Raw genomic sequence first — 21,251 nt, 5'->3', positions numbered from 1 at the left:
GTACGCTTGCTCTTCTTCATCTTCTTCCATCATAACCCCAGACTCTCCGTGTTTCGTCCAACAAATATAGTTTGGCATGAAACCATTCGTGAACAAGTGCAAGTGAATTTCTCTTGAGTTTGAAAATTCCTTCAAATTCTTACACACGGCACATGGGCAGCACATAAAACCATCCCGCTTATTTTGCTCCGCCACTCTGCGGAATTCTCGCACGCCCTCAATGAACTCGTTGGAGCGGCGATCAGCATTGTACATCCAATGGCGTGCCATTATCTACATTATCATGGAATTGTAATTTTTCTATTAAAAGCTATAATTTTATCAGTAAAGAAAATTAATTTCAATAATTTTTAAAGTGAAAAACAATTTATTTAACAATTACAACAAAAATTATATTATTAATATTTTAAAATAAGAACATGAACATATTAAAGCAGAAAATATCCTATAATATCTATAATAGAACTTAACATGATTCGTGTATACATAGTAGTAATGATTTGTGTATACTAGTTTTTAGCGGGCACACACTTATCATCGTTCAAAAAAATTCAAACATGAGAAGACGATGATTGGAGAGATGGCAACATGAAATAATCAAAATAGACATATGTCCAATATGAAATTACATATGGCGGTGAGAAACATAGGAGGATGAAGCTAGCAACCTTTCAAACAAATCGACGACGGCGTAGAAGCGTTGAAATGGATCGATCGTGGGAGATGAGAGCACTAACAAGCAAGAACAATGGAAGAACAAGCAAGAACAAAGCACCTCGAGCTCGGGCAGGGAGAGGAAGAAGGGAGGAGGGAGATTCAATTTATAGCGGGGAGGGTTTAGTCCCGGTTGGTGTTACCAACCGGGAGTAAATACCTACCTTTAGCCCCGGTTGGTGCCAACGACCGGGACAAAAGCTTTAGTCCCGGTTAGTGTCACAAACCGGGGCTAAAGGTTGGTATTTACTTCCGGTTGGTAACACCAACCAGGACTAAAGGTCCCTCTCCGACAGCGCCCGACATCAGAGCCGTTGGGGAGGGACCGTTAGTCCCGGTTGGCTTTACCAACCGGGACTAAAGATTTCTTTTATCCCGGGCGCCAAAAATGCCGGGACTAAAGCTCATTTGGCACATCGACGAAAGGTCTGTTCTCTAGTAGTGGTAGAGGACGATGCCAGATCGTTTGTCAATAAATCTTGGTTCATCAAAAAAAATGTTGGTTCCATTAACTGTTTCATGCATGCATGGCTCCTTTGTTGACAAAAGATGGTATGTGTAGTTCAGTTGAACTGTGCTGTTTAATGTGCTCAAAGGACACAAGTCATATATAGTCGCATGGTGCTAGAGATGCACGCAATTGTCCTGTGTATTCGTAAGTATGCAGCGGCAGCACTGTGCATGAGACCAGCAGCTAATTAAAAATGACCGTTCCCATGGCTTAATTGGGTATGTTGTTCCTGGATGATTTTTTCCTGTTGCCTCCCAAACCTAGAGGTTGACACAAGCACAGCACAACACTGCAAGCAAGGACACTATCTTGTGGAGGATAAGAAACAAATACAGCTTGTATAGAAGAGTGAGGGTATGCATGACTCTCAAGTCTCAAGGCTTAATTAAGAGCTTGAGTTATATTGAATTTGGCTGGGCAGTGTAGAAGCAGAGCTCATGCAAAGTTCCGAAATCGATTGGATCAGTAGGGGTGATAACTACAGCATACTCTTTTGTTTGTGTTTATGCAGAGCGTGCGTGCCGCACACAGAGCAACTAGCTGCTCAAATGGATAGCCTTTTCTAGAGTATGGCTCAACACAATATTTTCCTGTTACCTCCCAAACCTAAACCTATGTAGTACAAGAACTTTTATCCCGCATTCCAAACATGCTACAACATGATTTTTCAAAAGCAAATGCACCATGGCACGACACCTTGGAATCCTTTTATCTTCTTTTTAAGTTCGTTTACCATTCTTCATGCTCGACAGCATTTATATCATTCTGTGGAGGATAAGAACCAATATGATTTAAGGCAATACTAGCTGGTACACATTAATTGGTGAAGTGTATATCGAGTTAGGACCTCTAGAAAATGTGTTATTATTTAGTAGGTTCAGTATCATGAAGTCAGATGAGCAGTAATGTAAAAGCAGGGTACACACAAGCTACTTAGGCCTTGTTCAGTTCCCAAAAAATTTTGGTTTCGGGTACTGTAGCACTTTCGTTTTTATTTGTTAAATATTGTCCAATCATGAACTAACTAAGCTCAAAAGATTCATCTCGCGATTTATAGGCAAACTGTGCAATTAGTTTTTGTTTTCATCTATATTTAATGCTCCATGCAAGTGCCGCAAGATTCGATATGACAGAAAATCTTGAAAAGTTTTTGATTTTTGGGTGAACTAAACAAAGGCCTTACAAAACTGATTCCCAAATGTGGGACAAAATAATTCTCAGAGGTGTTCTGTTCACTGCCCCTACATGAATGTTTCGGGGTGGTTTCCAAAGGCAAGAAGGAACTTCCTAGATTCGATTTCTGAATGCGGGCCTAAGCCAACCGCTCTGAAAATATGGAGAACATAGTAACAAAAGATTCCACCACACCTAGTGAAACACTAAGCCCATCTACGAGTTCTAGGAGGCTTAGGGAGATTTTATCTTGGTGTTTTTCATGATGTGAAACATGTTCTTAACCTTTTCAAAATCAAGTCCTACAAAACACTCCTTGACTTCTCAATATAGAAAAAAGGTAAAGTCATGGAGACAATCATTCGACATTCTATTGCACAAATTTGGTTTTGGGGGCCAAGCACCTAATGAATCAGTACTAAAAAGGCTCAAATTGGATACACTTGGTTTGTCAACATGGTCATGGGATGTTGTAGAAAATTAGTAATAAAAGGATCATTTGTCGCCAATTTGTGCAGGCTGACTATATCCCCACAGGTAGCGACATGTGTTCTTATGTTCTACCAACACAAGGATGTTGTCTGCAGAGCTCAGATGTCATACAAAAAAAAATGGTGGACAAAGGGATGTTATTGGTTGCCAGTTAGGTAGGGCAACTACTCTACGTCCACGGTCTACTGTATATTCCAATATAATGGCCCACCTTAGCTGTGTATTGTATCCATGTTGTCTGCTCCGGCTGCCTTCCAAGCCTAAACCAATATACATGGTCATTTGTAATAAAACAGGTATGCCCTTTTCTTCCAAATCATAACGGGTGATCTTTCGAGACCAATGCCTTGCATTGTGAACAAGCAGAATTTGCCTTCCTCTATATATTCACCTTTCAAGACACACACATATATAATATCACCTCTTGGAGTATAGGACGCAAAATGAGTCAATTACATGCATAAAGATACACAGATATTGAGGCATGGAGCTGAAGGTTGTTGATCAATTAATTCTCCCTCTTATTGTCGTCTGGGCTCCTCTTTTTTCAGGGTACAGTTAATATTTTTCCTTGTATAGTATTGCCCTTCACCTATTACATGATATTTACTAAGTATATTCCTAGGGCTCTCCGTAGTTAAGACATAAGGGCGTAGTTTCAGCTGATGAGACATAATAAGGGCGCTTCATTTCTTCTTAATTAAGGCATAAGGCCGTAGTATATTCATATAGGGCTATCCGTAATTAATAAGACATAAGCAGGGCGTAGTATTTTCCTAGGGTTCGCTCGATCGTGTGTTCCACCGTTGGGCATGGACGCATCACCAACAAAACCCTTACCATTAAGGTGATACTACATTCCTAAAGCACCTGGGAAAGTCCAAGTTCTCATCGTCCCTAAATGATACTACAGTAGATGACATAACTGCTGAAAAGGATTGGAGCAGCAGGATTATGTTTTTTTAAGATAAATTCAGCTGACCATGTGCAGTTTCAGCTGCTGAAGAGCTACTGCAGAAACCTTCCGGAGACCGTGATTGTGGAAACCTTCACAGAGATTATGGCGGCCCAAGCGCCAGGCCCAACTCAACCTGCACTCAAAGTATATCATATGCTAGCCAAAGGTGCGTCATCAGATGAGGGGAGTGATCTTTGTTGTTGATACCGTCACAGGGATCCCGTATCTAAGCACTGCAGCGTATCTGTACAGATGTGATACTCATGCCTCAAGATGAGGCTGCTTGGAAGCAGAAGGTGGATGCCAATATGCAGCAGGACTATGTATTGAAGCAAGCTGCGAATCTAAAGCAAAGTGCGCAAAAAACAAACTAGCATGCTGAGGATCACGAGCACAGTTTAACCCAATTTATCCGATTGCCTCCCAGACCTAAACCTATAGTGTATAAGAATATGCATGATCTTTCAAAAGCAATGCACCATAGCACGCCACACACCTTCATCCTTCTGTTTCTGTTTAACTTCCTTTTACATTTTTTTTTCATCTTTCACAACATTTATAAATATATCATCCAGGAGAGGATAAGAACCAACATATGTTTCATTTAAGGCAATAACAACTCGTACACACATTAATATAGATGTAACTCGAGTGAAGTCCTCTAGAAAATGACTTTTTAAAGTAGGATGAGTTCTGTTGGCGGAGTCAAATAAGTGGCTCATCGTGCTGTCCTGTGCAAGTCTTCACTGAGGTGTTTTCACTGCCATGCCTTAGGCCATCATCGCTCCTACTCCTGCCCGGCTGGCGCGTAGCGGTGGTAGTTGGGAGCGGGCCTCGGGACAAGGTGGTGATCGGCGTACTGTGTGGTGGCGGATCACGTCGGCGTCTACAACTCCGGCTGACGTCTCCTCGGCTGCCCCGGTCGACGCCTCGGCCTCTGCTCCAATGGATGATCCGACAGGGTGACAGTGGTGCTGAGCCCCGTCCCAGCTCTGCGTCGCGGGCGCCGTCGTCGTTGGCCCCGTCGGCACCGTCGCCCAAATGGTGGTGGTGCTGGTCAGCCGCCTGCGGGCAATGGGAGCAACGGCAGGGATACCCTGCCACATCCTACAGATCGGGCGGAGGGTGCTCCTCCGGCCCCTGTGCGTCCATGTATCATTGATTGGTCTGATCGCGTTGAGCGTGCGGAGGCTGAGCTGCAGCGTGCAGTCGTCATCATCACCTCGATCAATGCCAGTCCGGCTATCTCGCTTGAAGATGCAGCAGAGGTGATCGAGGTCGAAGGGATACTGTTCGCAAAGTGGTGGACTCCTGTCGCTCGTCTCTTAATTATTTGCTTACATGAAACTAAACTATCTGTTATTTCTGAATGCGACGTGCTTTCCATCTTGGGTCGTGATTTCCGGCATTTTGTGGACCTCCCAGCACAAGGAACCCGTGGGGGCATTTTAGTGGCATGCTACAATAGCAGATGCTTGGAGCGTCTTACCGAGCCCCATGCCATCACATAAAATTCCATGTAATTTAAACCGACGAAGGAATGCGAGCCAGTTGATCCCTTCCTGCTGATACCTTCGTAATTCAACGCTAAGATCAATATTAAGCTTGAAATCATCAATTTGGGTGTTGTCAAGGAGCTGTTCCAGAAACTGCCCATCTTCAGCACTGCTAGATAAGCGTTCACTTAGTCCACCTGGTAATGAAGCACCCCTTGATAATGGCAGCAAAGGAACAAGAGCAGCAAAACTGTGAGTCACAGTCTGCCTAACAGAACCATCTGGGTCACTCATACACTTCAGAAGAGGAACAACAAGGAAAGGTGCATAAGGAACCAACTCCACAGCCAAACCCTGAACAAGAAGGCTCAAAAGAATCCCAGCTCCTTGTCTTGCACAGACAGAAGATAAATCGGACAACATTGGGATGACATTTTCTATCACCAGTACCATCACATCATCGGTCAATGACTTCGCCATAGATGTGATGCACCTTGCAGCAGCTAGTCTAACAGCCACATGAGGATGACGAACACACCCAAGAATACAGGGAAGGAGATTTAGCAATTGAGGCCTTAAGGCCTTAAGGGCTCAGCCAAGTGAGGTGAAATGGAACGAGATGGAGCTCTTGATTCTGCCCATTGGTGAGTACATCGACACTCTGTGTCTGTCTGTTTCACAACAGATGATGCCAGAAATTGGTGGTTTACAGGAGTTTATGTTTATGGTCCACAACAAGATGCTGAAAAGGTTGCTTTTCTTGAAGAACTCCGGGAAGTGAGATTTCTATGCACAGGACCGTGGTTACTTGTTGGGGACTTCAACATGATTTACTCTTCTTAAGACAAAAACAATGAGAACTTGAACAGGGCCATGATGGGGAGTTTTTGGCTTTGTCAATGATTTCAAACTCAAGGAAATCATGTTATTGGGATGACGCTACACCTGGTGAATGAGAGGGAAGCACCCACTTTGGTCAAACTTGATCAGCTCCTACGTACTACGGATTGGGAAGCACTCTTTCTAAAGTGTATCTTGCAGAGCCAAGCTTCTGAAATCTCTAATCATTGCCCATTGGTGCTCGATCTCAAAAGATGGTATTTGCAGCAAGCGTCACTTCCATTTTGAGAGTTACTGGAAAGCTACCAGGCTTTTTTGACGTAGTCGAAGCTTCCTGGAATGAATTAGTCCCTTCTATCTATGCTTTGGAGTGTATATCCATCAAACTCAAGTGCTTTACTCGTGCCCTCCAATCCAGGAGCCAACAACAGGTAGGCCATATCAGAGCATGCCATCGCTCGAGAGATACTCCATCGTCTTGAGATTGCACAGGACCGTCAATAATTAAATAGAGAGGAGAACTAGTTGAGATATAGTGTCTCGTGCTGGCCTCCCTTGAGAGGACTGTTGGGGTTTAGTCCTACATCGTGTAGTGATGGTGGGAGAGCACAACATATAAGATAGGGGAAGTCCTCACCTATCAGGCTAGTCTTTTGGGTTAAATTGGGTCTAAGGCCTTATATGTTGTCAGCTTCGGTGGACCTGAGATGTGTGGAGCGTAGGCTCGTGGTTGCAAGCCCGGCCAGCTTCAAGCCAGCTCCAAGATTGAGAACTCGGTAGACATCATTGGTTCTAACAATTGGTATCAGAGCCACTACCAGAGGTCAAAAATCTAAACCAGGGGAGCAAAACTCCATCCAATCCTCAGAAAGGTCACAGGTGGCAAGTACCACCACGATGTGTGACTAAGAGAGAGATTGTTGGGGTTTAGTCCCACATCATGTAGCGATAGTGGGGGAGCACAACATATAAGGTGGGGGAGTCCTCACCTATCAGGCTAGTCTTTTGAGTTGAATTGGGCCCAAGGCCTTATATGTTGTCAGCTCCGGTGGACCTTGGATGTGTGGAGCGCAAGCTCGCGGTAGCGAGCCCGGTCGGCTTCAAGTCAGCTCCAAGATCAAGAACTTTGTGGACATCACTGGTTCTAACAAGGACGATCGCTCGCCTTCAGTCACACATCTGGTTCTTGAATGATGGAGATGCCAACACAAGTCTCTTCCAAGGGCAAGTAGGATTCAGCAAAAGGAAAAATATATTTTGAAGCTCATGTGTGAAGATTAGGTCATCACTAGGTAAGAGGACAAGCAGAATGTCATGTTTGACTATTTTCGATGGCCTGTTAGGTTCTGCCTTGCCCCATGCTTATACTCTTGACATCAATTTTTTCCATAGGGAGGGAGTTGATCTTTCGGCATGGGACATCGATTTCAGAAGAGGAAGTGTGGGATACAATAAAATCTTTGTTGGCGGATAGAGCTCCTAGTCCGGATGGATATATAGGTCAGCTCTTTAAATCATGTTGGCAGTTGATAAAGGCTGATTTCATGGCAGCCATCATGGTACTGCAGCAGAGATATGCAAGGAAATTATGGTTACTTAATTCAGCATATCTCACTCTTATTCCAAAGAAGGCTGAGGCACTACATCCAGAGGACTTTCGTTCAATAAGCCTCATTCATAGTTTCACGAAGCTAGTGACAAAAATCATGGGAAACTGTTTGGCTCCTCTACTAAATGATTTGGTTGCTACTAACCAAAGTGCTTTCGTTCGTGGATAATGTATTCATGACAACTACATTTTGGTGCAGCAAACGATCAAGCTCCTCCATTGTCGACAAGTCCCGAGCCTCTTTTTGAAGTTGGATATTTTTAAGGCTTTCGACTCAGTATCTTGGCCCTTTTTACAGGAGGTCCTCACTCCACTCACTTGGGTTTTGATCAAATTTGGTGTAACCTGGTAGCTAACTTACTGGTGAATCAGGTCTAGAAATCACGCACCAGCGAGGTCTCTAACAAGGAGATCCCATCTCCTCGATGTTGTTCATCCTCGTAATGGACGTGCCCAATAGTTTATTCACTAAAGCAGGAGATTTGGAGCTGCTACAACCACTATCTAGAGGAAATCTCTTTATATGCTGACGATGTTGTCCTATTCATTCGGCTACAAGAGGTAGAGATGAACCTCACTGTGAGCATTCTAGACAAGTTTGGGGAGGCATCTGGTCTTCAGACAAATTTGCAAAAAAGTTGTGTTATACCTATTTGATGTGAGTCAACACAAATAGAGCTTGTGACATCTACACTTCCATGCGCGGCGGCAAACTTCCCCTACAATTATTTGGGTTTGCCAGTCTCAACCACATGAAAATAGGAAAGGCAGAGCTACTCAAATGGATTGAGAAGGTTAATGATAAGTGTCGCTCTCATGAACATGGCTAGAAAAGTTACTTGGGTCCGCTTCTTCCTTTTAGCTATTCCTATTTATGTCTTGATAGCGATCAAGGTACCCAAATGGTGTTTAAGGAGAGCCTTTGTTTGGAAAGGAAGAGAGCAAGTGAATGGTGGAGCTTGCTTGGTTGCTTGGGATAAAGTCCAATGAACCCTTGATTGGGTGGACTAGGGATACTGAACCTTGAGTTCATGAGTTGGGTGCTTCAAATCCATTGGTATGGTTCAAGAAAATATACCCTAACCAAGCATTGGTTGGCCTTGATGATATTCATATTCATCCAAATGTTGTATCTCTTTTCAACATTGCATTGGGATCTAAGGTCGTCGGTAATGGAAGAAATACTCTATTTTGGGAGGATAAGTGGCGCATGGGCTGTTGTTTGGAGGACTTGGCACCAACGGTGGTTGTTGCAGTCCCATCTCACACTCGCAAACAGAGCACGGTGGCCGACACCTTACAGGATCATGCTTGGCCTGCTGACATCAGTGGGGGTCTCTCACTGGTCAGTCTCTTGAGTATTTTCAATTATGGGAGCACAATGCAATCCTCTCTCTCACAATGACCATTCTAGATTCTTGGATCCTTTGGAAGCACAGAAATGCTCGCATTTTTTAAGGGTCTCACCCCTGCTTCACCAGGATGCTTGAAGAGTTCAGAAACGAATATCACCTTTGGTGCTTGGTGGGAGCATGTGGCCCGCACAGTATGTCTAGGTCATGGTGTTGGGCTAGGATAGATTACATTGGTTTAGTTGGTTGGTGCTCTTTGTGGTCAGGTCTCATCTCTTTCTTAGTTCCTTTAGTTTAAGTGATTTGATGTATTGCTACAACTCCTCATAGCCCGACCAGGAGTGAGGTGGTGGTGCTTGTAAGGAGAAACCACCTATATTTGTAAAATCCCACCAAAAGAGCTTGCCATCGTGAAATAGCATCATGAAATGTTTCCAACGTTTTGAAAAATGCTAGTCTATTAAATTTTCAGATGATGCTACAAGATTGGTCTCAAATGCCCTGACTTCGAGTTCTCCTCATTTCGGTCATCTGGCAACTCTAGTCTGTGTGCCTTCGTGCTCTCTACTTCTCTCTCCATGTTGAATTGGGTTGTCCCATGTGCCACATCATGCTCTGGATTGCTTTGGTTATTGGTAAGGTTGCAAGCTAGATGGGGCGATGATGAGCCCATGCTTGTCCTCACAAATACTCAGATCCTACCGCACTAGCCTAGTGTTGTCAAACTTCCCAAGCACCACACGACAGGGCATGGTGGATCCAAGTTGTGACACGTGTTGGAGAAGACAGTCATGCACGGGGAAAACGCAACATTTGTTTGGTGGATAAAATTTTGTGTGGTGTGTGGATAGACTTAGGTTCTAAGCCGATAAGAAGGTTATTTTTTTGGCTATGTTATGTTCCTTAAATTGATGACTCCATAGGTTGTTGCCTTCACCGATCATTGTGTTCCTATCTTTGACATGCTCCCTACTCATTGACATGACAAATCCAATAGTTGAATGATTACGAGTGATATAGTACATTATATGCCCAAATTAAGATTGCATCAGATAAAAAATGGAAGGGGAATGAAGAGTTATAACTAGCTTGATCGTCTTTCGATCATTGGGCATGGCACAAGAAAGTGTCAATTCCATTGAGTAGAGAAGAGTTTTTAACAAAGTTGTCCCATGTGGGGAAAAAGATTTAAAATTAAAATATTAAGACTCTTAAGGCACCCATGAGAGCCCAATTGTCCTCCTTGAGCTTCTTCCTTGATCATAGAAAGGAGTGGCGTGTTAATTGTGTTGAAGTTTCTTTGCGGTGATATTCTCGTTTGGTACTATTTAAACAGTTTACCATGCATTTTGTTAAGCCTATTTAATAAGGCGCTCAAAAAAGATGGTTGAATGTATGCTCAATGCTGCAAGGTTTGCTCTGAGCAACCATTCACCCCATGCCTTGGATCCGAGATATGGAGAAACATAACTAGCTGTAGTTGTGTGCCTGTAAGTATGGGAGCATTCATTATTACCTGTCTCATGAGACCAGTAGCTAACTAATAACCATTCTGGGGGCTGAACCTCCAGGGCTCCTGACTCTGGATGATTTTATCCTGTTGCCTCCCAAACCCAAGACAATGACACAAGCAATGCAGTGCACAGAGAGCTATACTTGTGGCCTTTGCCCCACCCCACCCATCCACCTTTGTATATATTCACCCTCATGGAGCTGAGTCAGAAATATATTTAACTCATATTTTATTGACGTTCCAAGACATTTATATATCAGCCCATGGAGGATAGGAACCAAATGAGTCAATGACTTGTATGGAAGAGGTAGGTTAACAATGAGCTTGAGAAAACACCACATGACAACATAAATATGTGTTATTATGGAAGTCAGTTGGGCAAGAAAGGGTAGCGTGCTTCGCGTGGCCTTGTTTAGTTTCCAAAAATTATCGAGATTCCCCATCACATCGAATCTTTATACACATGCATGAAGCATTAAATTTAGATGAAAATAAAAACTAATTGCACAGTTTGCCTGTAATTTGCGAGACAAATCTTTTGAGCCTAATTAGTCCATAATTAGATAATAATTTTTATATACAAACAAAAGTGCTACAGTAGCCAAAGTCAAAAATTTTCGCGAATTGAACAAGGCCTAAATGTTTCAGTAAAATCCAGTACAACTGTGTGCTTCCAAAGCTTTCAATGCATTTATATTATAAGGTATTCATCCAAGTGATTTTAACTATCGGATCATGAGTACATATGTGCTAAATTGGCTGCAGATGTAGCAATGTGCATGTAAAACATGAAAGATCTCTTATGGTAACTGGGAGTAGATTTGATCCCCAGTGGAGCTAGCACGCTGCAATTTTTTGCGAGAAAAAGACTGCCAGTGTGTTGAGACTGGTGGTGGCATGTAGGTGTATTCTTGCATTGGTTCACTCATATGTGGGAGAAGGCTGATAAAATATTGTTTTTCTTGGGATTATGGGGCTACTAGGTGGTTCTGAAATTTTGTTAGCCATATGAGCAACATGTTCAAGATCTCTCTGTGACTCACGTATGAACCAGCCGGGCATATACCACGTTTGGCCCGGTATGTAAATCTTCAGATGGGAGAAGATGTAGTTGATCAAAAGAACAAAGCAAGAAAATGCTGTACTTTTTCCTCGTTCAAAAAGCATGGTGTTTTTGTTTCAAAAAGAGGAAATACACTGTTACGTAATCCATTACTGGTACACTACACTGCTGGCCTCATGACAATTATGCAACTAAACCAAATAAGTGACTTGCTCTATATATAGCACCATGCATGCTTACCTACTGGCTACAACATTGGAAAGTGACATGTGCCTCTTTAATCTGTTCATTTGGGGAATTGGCTGAGGGCATACAGAATGGTGGCCATTTGCCAGCGGACACTAGGAAAAATTAGATTGCTCAAAGACACTTTGTTTCTTATCAAATTTGCTGGCGGACACTACGTCTAATCAAACATTATTACAAAATAGATATAAAATCATATAAGTGCTAGAAAATTATACAATAAATTTTTTTACACTCTACATGATGAGAACTATAGTGTAAAAATATTGTTTTGCACTGAGATGACCATTTTGCCTCTCTTCATAAATAGACAAAGATAACCATGGTTAATTAAGATACTAAAAATACTAAACAATATTTTTTAACCCCAACTAAACAAGGCCTCAAGTAAACTTGTACATATATGTGTCTTTAATTTGAGACATAGAAGAATCCTGCTGTTAAATGAGGTACGAGCTGGTCAGCACTGTTAAGCACGAGACACCATTCTCTCTAGCCCTCGGATGAGATCACAGAAGCACCATGTAATCTGCTCCCGCTGCCTCCCAAACCTAAACCAATATACATATAGTCGGCTATAGTAAAAAAAAATGAGGATGCTAACTCTTTTTCTCCAAAATTCAAACATAACATTGGCCTTTCGAAACGAATGCCTCGCGAGAAGCAAATAACAACCAAAATTACTCGCTCTATGTTTCATTCATCTTCGAAGATATTTATATATCACCCCTTCGGAAGACATGTGAGTCCAGATGAGCCTGAAGTAGACTGTAGTGCACTGTACTGCGTATAAATGATCTATTAAAAAAATTTAAAATCCAGTACAAGCGTGGTAGTTTCAGGAGTCATCAATGAAACTTCTCGAAATTCATTTCAAATCAAATCAAATCAAATCAAATCATACATCCTTCAAATCCTACATCTACCCAGGAGCAGGAGTAAACGTTGTCGTGGACCCCACCGAAACATGTCGCCTCGCCGCGTGCTTCTGCTTCCACTCCACCCAAACCTTTTCACAGCAGGCAGAGGCAGTTGTCCACTTTCTCCGCCCGTTTGGTGAGTTCGCGTTCGCGTTCGCGAGCGATTCGTCATGCAGCCACTCACCACTACCCATGTCCTCCGCCGCCCCAGCCCCACGCCGCCGGCCGCCGCCTCCCCGACGCCCGCGCCACCTCCACCGCCATCCCCGAGCAACCGAGCCGCCCCGCCACCGCTCCGGCCGCCGGAGTACCGCTGCCGTCGGCGCTGGTGCCCCCGAAGAAGCGCCGGGTCTTGCGGACCCCGCCCAAGGCCACCACCCCTTTCCCTCCTCCTCCCCCACCCGTCCCCGTCGCGGTCGCGGTCCCAGCCCCCACACCACCGCCCCAGGCGGTCCAAGCAGAGTCCCCTCTGTTTCCGGCCCAAAAACCCTCGCCGTCGCCACCCGCGGAAAAACCCTCTTCGCCTCCGCCGCCGCCTCCGCCAGCGGAAAAAACCTCTTCACCGCCGCCGCCTCCTCCTCCTCCACCAGCGGAAAAACCCTCCTCGCCGCCGCCACAGCCACCTCCATCCGCGGAAAAACCCTCGTCGCGTCCGCCACCGCCTCCACCCGCGGAAAAACCCTCTTCGCCGCCGCCACCTTCGGCAGTGGAACACCCCTCCTTGCCGCCGCTGCCTCCTCCTCCTCCTCCTCCTTCCGCTGCGGACGAGAAACCCTCCGCACAGCCTCCGACCGACGCAGCCGTGGAACCGGCTCCCGCAACAAAGCCGCGGAAGATCACACGAAAGGTACGGACGATCAGAAAAAAGGTCCCCAAAGGCACGATCGCGGCCGGGAAGGCTGCGGCGGAGGCGGCTTCAGCTGCCAACGGAGGGGTACAGCCTGGGAAGGGACACGCGCCGGACAACTCCTGTCGAAATGCTGCCGCGGCAGAAGAAGTGGTGGAGAAGGAGCACAGGGTGCAGAAGGAGCAGAGTTTTGGGGAAAACACAACTGAGAAGCCGGCCACTACCTGCAATCCCATGGCTGTGTGTGAAACACTATTGGGTAAGAGGGCGGCTGTGTGTGAGACGCTGGGTAAGGGGACGGTGGGGGGAGGAACACTAGCCAGTGGGCCGGCAATGGGTATTGGTGGTGAGCATGAGGTGGATAAGAAATTGGGGAGCAGGAGTGCGGACAGAGCTGAAGTGGTAATGTCGGAGCGGCAGAGGAAGAGGATGACGGAGGTGTTTGTTGGTGGGCTCAATAGGGACGCAAAGGAGGAGGATGTGAGGGCAGTGCTTTCGGTCGCCGGGGAGATCACAGAAGTTCGCATGATAATGGAAGCAACGACGAAGAAGAACAAAGGCTACTGCTTTGTGCGCTACCGTGAGCCTGCACAGGCAAGGAAGGCCATTGCAAAGTTCAGCAATGTTAAGGTTGTACTTGACCCACATGGATAAATTGATTACTTTTTGTTTCATAATCAAAAGGGGACAGGATGCCCACTTGAACATTTTGTTTGAAATACCACTGCATGACACACTCGCGGGGTTTTGGGCAAGCTGCACTGTGCTAGTTACATAAGAGCATAACATTAATGAATTCATCACTGCACTTGCCATGGATCAACTCATGTGCATGATGTCAAAATTATTTTACCCAGTCATGTGTTCCAGTTCATGGTCCAACATAGCTACTGAACTATTTTAACATGATCTTAGTCTACTGATCACATCTCCTGGCACAACCTTCTAAATTTGTTTGGTATATCTGAGTACATCGTTATCCAGTGCACCTTTTCCATGATTGAGCCAATGGTACTTGGGAAGGGCAACCACTTTATGAAACTTGTAGTATGTGCAGACCTTAGGTGCATACAGTACTCCTAGATATGTTGACATGACAGATGCCTGATATGGTGATATGAACATATGGTGCCGATACTTGTCAATTACATAATGTTGTGGGCACATTAGGTGCTTGGTTCATTCTGTACTTGTTTTTACAAATCTGAACTTCCTTGGGATAGCACCATTGATCTGGTAAAGGTTAATCATGTCTAACATACCTAGCATTATCTTATTGAACACTATGTATTAAGATGTACACTAATGTCTGCTTTCGGTAGCAAATGCAATGTAAAAGAGACAGACATCAATGGGGAATTTTACTTTGTGTGCCATACATATTTTGCTTTGTTAGAATCTATGCATGCATATTTTTGTGACTGTTGGTTGTATGAAAAGCCATTGGGACTTCGTGATACTACAGTTGTGTCTACTAGCCAAGTTGAAAGTGGCTTATGTTTCATTGCCTCGATGTTTTCCTTTCTTTTGTCTTTCTCCATATTGATTGTTTCCTTGTTCTCTGAAACCCTATCACTAGATTTGTGGAAAGCAGTGTCGAGTTGCAGCTCTGGATGGGAATGATAAAATCTTTCTTGGGAACATTGATAAGAAATGGAAGAAAGAAGATGTGAGCATAAATGCACTTGTAGCTACTATTTCTTTCTTGCGAACAGCTTTCATCGATATTCTCTCCTAAATAATTGGCTGCTTACTCCCCTGTTTTTCTTTGTAGCAGATCATGAAACTACTACTCAAAATTGGAGTTGAGAACATTGATGTTGTTACCCTTCTGGCTGACTCTAATAATCCAGGATATAATCGTGGATTTGCATTCCTTGAACTGGAGACTTATAAAGATGCACAGATAGCATACAAAAAGCTTTCAAGGAAAGATGTTTTTGGCAAGGGTTTAAATATAACAGTTGCATGGGCCGAACCATTGAATGGTCGAGATGAAAAACAGATGCAGAAGGTCTCTCTCTCTCTCTCTCTCTCTCTCTCACACACACACACACACACCACACGCACGCACAGAACAAGGCACATTCATGGACGAACACATACATAGGCTGTTTGTGATCTGTAACTTTTTTTGGTATCCATTTCCTGAAGATATTAACACATTTGTCCTGTACCGGCTCAAATAGGACAGGAAACTTCATATAGCTGCTACGATTCTGATTTTAGAAGTACATATGGCTATGACATTTAGCACCTGTAACAATTTGATTTCGGAAGTACTTAGACTACTGTATGTCTTTATATCAATGGTTCAATCTTTTTCCATTGTCCTTGTCACAGTTGAACATCATACTTGATTGTGCTTTCAGTGTCTAGTCACAAATTCTCAAAGAGTTGCATGTAACATTTAGGTGTAAGCAGTCTTTGTGGAAGGTGTATTGAATTCTTGGGACCAAGCTAAGATGACAGATATTTTCAAGAAATATGGAAACATCGAACTTGTAGCTCTATCACGTGATATGCATCCAGCTAAAAGGAATGACTTTGCATTCATTAACTACACTACTCATGAGGCTGCTATCTTGTGTCTTGAATCATTTGATGGGAAACAGTTGGAAGGTCCCTTGTAGTATCTTAGTCTAAGTTGGAGGGGTTTTTTCAACATGATGCTCACATTTTTAGTGTTTCATTCATGCCAGGTTAATATTAGAGCCACTCTTGCTAAATCTGTCCAAAAGGGCAAGAAGAATATGGAAGATCATAAATTTTGTATTAGTGAGAAAGATAAAACAAAGACTGCTAAAAGTGAGTTAATTCCTTTCGAATCCCTGTCCCCTTTCTGGTCCATTTCTCCTCTGTTAACTACTGTTTCTCTGTGTACAAAATATTCTAGTCATAGTATACCGTATATATATAAGTATATAACTGCTTTGCTGTTCTTGGTCACAATGTCTGGTATGTGGTTAGTTAGTTTCTGTAGTAATCCAGTGATCTCAATTTGCAGGCGTCATGCTGAGTTATATATCTACATATATTGCCTGTTATCCTCTTTTTCATTTTTAGATTGATTGCAATGAGCTAAGGGTGGCATGCCTTAATAAGATGAATTCAGTCTATTTTTGAAAGTTATTTTGCTCATGAACAATTAAGTGCTTTTTCTGAATTTCTGTCAACCATGTTATCAATTTCACTAGGTGAAGGAATACTTGGGCTGTCTTCACTGCATATATTGCCTTCCAGTTCCAGAGTGGTTCCAATCACAGGGGATAAGAAGTCATCAACAGATCATGGCTTGGTTCAGGTTCTTAGGGAGCTGGCTCCCTGGAGACATGAACATACTGGTTTAGGTTAGTTTCATGTGGCCAGTTGAAAACTGTAAGATTCTGCATCAGGTTAATTGGCAATCTCGTATGAGTATTTTAATAAGACCAGTGACTTATTTTATCTCTACCTTGGAAAGCTTTCATGAAGGGATAAACATTGTCCACCCCCTAGATGAAACAAAACCTTCACTAATAAGGATATATAAAGTTGATAACTATTCATTTAAATGGAGTCAATAACTTGCATGTTACATTTATTTTTAAAAAACTAGCTGGTTTTCCAATGTCGCATTAGGATTTGTTATTTATAAATGGAGTCAATAACTTTTTCCTATTTGTTATTTTTAATAATGTTACTCAACAAACTAGCTGGCTTTCCAATGTCGCATTAGGATTTATGTTCCATTTTTCTTTGACCTAGTTAATTTTCTGGTTTAATTTTGAAGCCCTGATCTGTTTGCTAATATGCAAATGATTGCAAATAGTAATATTGGAGGGTTCCATAGCTAAAAACCAATCTTGGCTGCACCTCTTCTTTTGGCAATTGGTCTTGTATACAACTTTTGCTATGTACATCTACGACATACAAGATGCATTTAACATTGAACATATAGAGTTTTCTAGCATTCAGCAGATATTTTGATGCTTTATGACCACTATTTTGAAGCTATCAACTTTAAAATCCCAATTGTTGATGTTTTCATCTCTATAAGTAGCAGGAAGTTTTACTCAAAATTATCCCCGCATATTGTCAGGAGAGAAGCGGCCTTTCTCAGCACTTGTAAGCTATACCATATAGGCATGAAACATTTACTTGTTGATTTTGTTGTATTGGTTTTAATCTTGCTTACTCCAGGGCATTGATTCTTATTGCTTGAGCCGCAACCCTCATGCAGGGCATGAGAGGAATCCCTATGCTACATCAACTTCAAGGTTATCTTAATTTCTAAGCGATCACCACTTAATCATCAGTGCTTATGTCAGCACAGAGTAATAACTTTCTTCTCAATTTGTATCGCATCTCAGCTATAGTGCATCGCCCCCTGCTGTCATCCGGTATTCTCCTCCATATCATCATGAAAGCAGGATATGTCTACTAGGTATGTCCTTTAGGCCCATCTCGTGTTAATCTGTCTCTTTGTCATCTGGTGTTCCATTTATGATGTGCTATTTTTTGCTTTCAGATTCAGATTCTGTACTAACAGAACCATGGGATGGGATTCAGGTATGTTGTTCCATCATGAGTTCTTCGTGCTCACCTTTTTTTAAGCAAATGATACAGGGAATTGCATTGGTACTAATTTGGTGGAAAATGATACAGCTAGTGTGTCAAGCATTCCCCTGTTTTGTTTCTTTTTTATTGAGATTTCATGGTCATCAAACCTGATCATTGGCCTCCCTTGGTTCAGATGAGGCAAGCCTGTTCTCGCAAATCAGGGATGTCACATGACAGCTGGCACTAATAGAGATGTAAGAGCAGCTGTACCATTTCCCTTTTTTTTTAGAACATGTGCTGCATGTATTTCATTAAGCAGTGGAGAAGAGTTCACAACAAAGCCTTACCCAGTAATCCACTGATTACCGCAAGAAGTACCACAAACACGTATACAAGAACTTAGATTACATGAGACACTAAGTAATTGTGTGACGATTAAACCTTGATATCTGGTATTCTGCATGTTGTTTCAGGGATTTCCATAGACTAGCTGCAGCTAAAGATGATTGTTCTGCTACTCAGCAGTCAGGAGGACTTCGTCCTGGGCTTGTCTCAGAAGCCCACAGATGTGTATATGTAGAAGTGGAAGGAGTTGGGAGTTAGGTTGGTTAATCTGTGTATCAATGTATCATACAGTTGTGGGGGAGGGACCTTGCTTTTGCCTTTTATACCTCCCCCTTGCAGCAAGTGGTGCTATGTGCATAACATCCGAAGGAGATGCAAGTAATTGGCTGCTGTGAACTGATGTTCATTGATAATACTGGTAGGTTTCCCATATTTCTATAAGCACGCTGCACCTATGTAGTACCAAGAAGTTGTCACTGGATGGCAGCAGGAACTGCAGTTTCAGATAAATCAAGTTCCCAGGTGAAACGGTGCAAGAGCAAGTAGCCTTCGGGAATCCGAACCAGCTGATCAGAACCAGTCTGAACACTATGGAAGTTTCTGTCAACATATATACTCTGCTACCGACATGCAGACCCTGTATCTATCCTTATAATCTACTAGTTTTTCCTGCTGCTTTATAGGTGTGACTGAAACGCTTGTCTTTGTGGGGGGCCCAGAGGGCAGTGAGTGCGGGAGGGGAGGTTATAACCAGTTTGTATCGGTGTGTTTTGATGTGATTATTATATCCTCTCATCTTTTCGTTATTTATCTCAGTAGTAGGTAGTGTACCCGTGCGTTGCTACGGAATAAAAATATTTTATACTAAAAATACATGAATCGTATGATAAAATAATAATATTGTAAAAATTAAATACCAACATTAGAGAGCGCGGCATTGTAGGCTTACAAAGTCTATTTTATATAAATGTATTACATTACATGACACTGTTCTTCAAATGTAAACCTAAGATGTACGGATGATTTTTTAGTTGGCATGTAGTGTGTATACAGGAACAATAACAAATGTGGCGTTAGTGAAATAATATTTGTACAATATAAATTGAATGAAAAAATGTATTATATGCATAGTATTTGTCTTATGTAGACTGATATGAATTAGTTCGGCATTCAAGTTCCAGGATATTGAACAAGGCCGTGTTTAGTTCCTCAACGAAATAATTTCGGGATACTGTAGCACTTTCGTTTATTTGTGGTAGTTATTATCTAATCATGGACTAACTAGGCTCAAAAGATTCGTCTTGTAAATTTTGACAAAACTGTATAATTATTTATTTTTTATTTTTGTCTATATTTAATACTCCATGCATGCGTCTAAAGATTCGATGTGACATAAAATCTTGGAAAATTTTGGATTTTTGGGTGGAAGTAAACAAGGCCCAAATGCATTTTTGAGATATTGTTTGGCTACATAGAAAATCGAGATGCCAGTGCCGCATTACTCATTCTATCTTGATGGCATGAATATTTGTTTCCGGGTGTTCAATCCCAACTCTAGCTTAAGAGAGTGCTTGACTCAAACCTTTGTTGTAAAAAAAAGAGTCAAACCTCAAGGATCTGAAGATTAATTAAAAAACACACAAAGAATTAATTCCAGAAATTATCTCACCTATGAATATGGAGATGCAAGCCTGAAAATGGTGCAAGGCATGGTAGGATGCAGTCATATGAGCAGGTTCCAATATTCGCATAGGAACATAATTAAACAAAATCTGCATAATCTTTTTTTTGATGCAACAATCATCTTATAGTAGTGTTTCTCATGCTTATTCAATTAACATAAAATCATTCGCTAAGTAAGGAAATTGAAGAAAAAAAATCTATCATCCAGAATAGGATGAAATCATAAACCACGACTTATATTCACCTTGACTATTAGCCAGTATTGTTGAGGGCCTTTTCGCACTCGTTTGTCCCCTGGTGTCCGGCGGTCGGCATCGACGGCGTGGCTGTTGGACAAGGAGGGGGTGTTACGACATTGTTAGCAGGCCAGGGTGGCGTCTGGCTTTGTCGACGAGGGCCTGGCGTGTGGTGGTGGCGGCTCCTGTGAGTGTGGGAGCGCACCACGGGAAGGACGGGAAGAGTGCATCAATGTTGGCCTGGTATTGGTCCAGATTCCAGAATGTGGTTTAGGTGGAGATGAAATATATTTGTGTCTGGGTAACAATGATATTTCCCCTTTTCTGCAGCCACTGAGCGAGAGCTCCACATGATTGTTTTCTTCAATGCATGGTTTGATTATTGTTTCTTTCCTTCCATGCACGTTTTTTTCCTTCATTCCGTGTTGGTCAGGAATCACGGGGAACATGCATGATTATTGTTTCCTTTTATTACTTGCATGAACATCTTTTCCTCTCCTTCCCTGCGATCAAGAATTTACTTGCAGGAACGTTTGTTTCCCTTCCTTATGTGCGGTCAAGAATTTTGTCCCAAGGGACGGGTGTAGGAGGAGAGGGGTGTGGGAACGCAGCAGGCGGAACTATGGTCCCACATTAGAATGTCGCACCAAAAAATGTCCACGTTTTGCTCTTTTTAGTTGTATTGTAGAAGATATAGCTTTCCCTCGTCCC

The 21,251-nt window shown here is 42.7% G+C and overlaps 1 protein-coding gene across 1 annotated transcript; it reads left to right on the top strand.

The window, feature by feature from the left end:
* Positions 5,964-19,427, top strand: LOC110432579. The gene is made up of 12 exons (XM_021453323.1): positions 5,964-6,121; positions 12,990-14,364; positions 15,314-15,403; positions 15,509-15,748; positions 16,437-16,542; positions 16,932-17,084; positions 17,777-17,841; positions 17,917-17,993; positions 18,087-18,160; positions 18,245-18,285; positions 18,470-18,530; positions 18,750-19,427. Exons 1-11 carry the CDS (start codon positions 5,964-5,966, stop codon positions 18,521-18,523), a joined length of 2,433 nt encoding a protein of 810 aa, XP_021308998.1. The 3' UTR covers positions 18,524-18,530; positions 18,750-19,427.

Source organism: Sorghum bicolor, chromosome 2 (assembly GCF_000003195.3).
Source record: "Sorghum bicolor cultivar BTx623 chromosome 2, Sorghum_bicolor_NCBIv3, whole genome shotgun sequence".
NCBI classification, from domain to species: domain Eukaryota; kingdom Viridiplantae; phylum Streptophyta; class Magnoliopsida; order Poales; family Poaceae; genus Sorghum; species Sorghum bicolor.
The sequence above is the reverse complement of the archived record's forward strand: the minus strand, read 5'-3'. Positions and strand labels throughout refer to the sequence as shown.

Coding starts and splice junctions, on each gene's coding strand:
- LOC110432579 (XM_021453323.1), top strand. CDS start 5,964: ATGGAGCTCTTGATTCTGCCCATTGGTGAGTACATCGACACTCTGTGT. Junction 14,365..15,313: donor CAAAGTTCAGCAATGTTAAG/GTTGTACTTGAC, acceptor CCCTATCACTAG/ATTTGTGGAAAGCAGTGTCG. Junction 16,543..16,931: donor TAAAACAAAGACTGCTAAAA/GTGAGTTAATTC, acceptor CAATTTCACTAG/GTGAAGGAATACTTGGGCTG.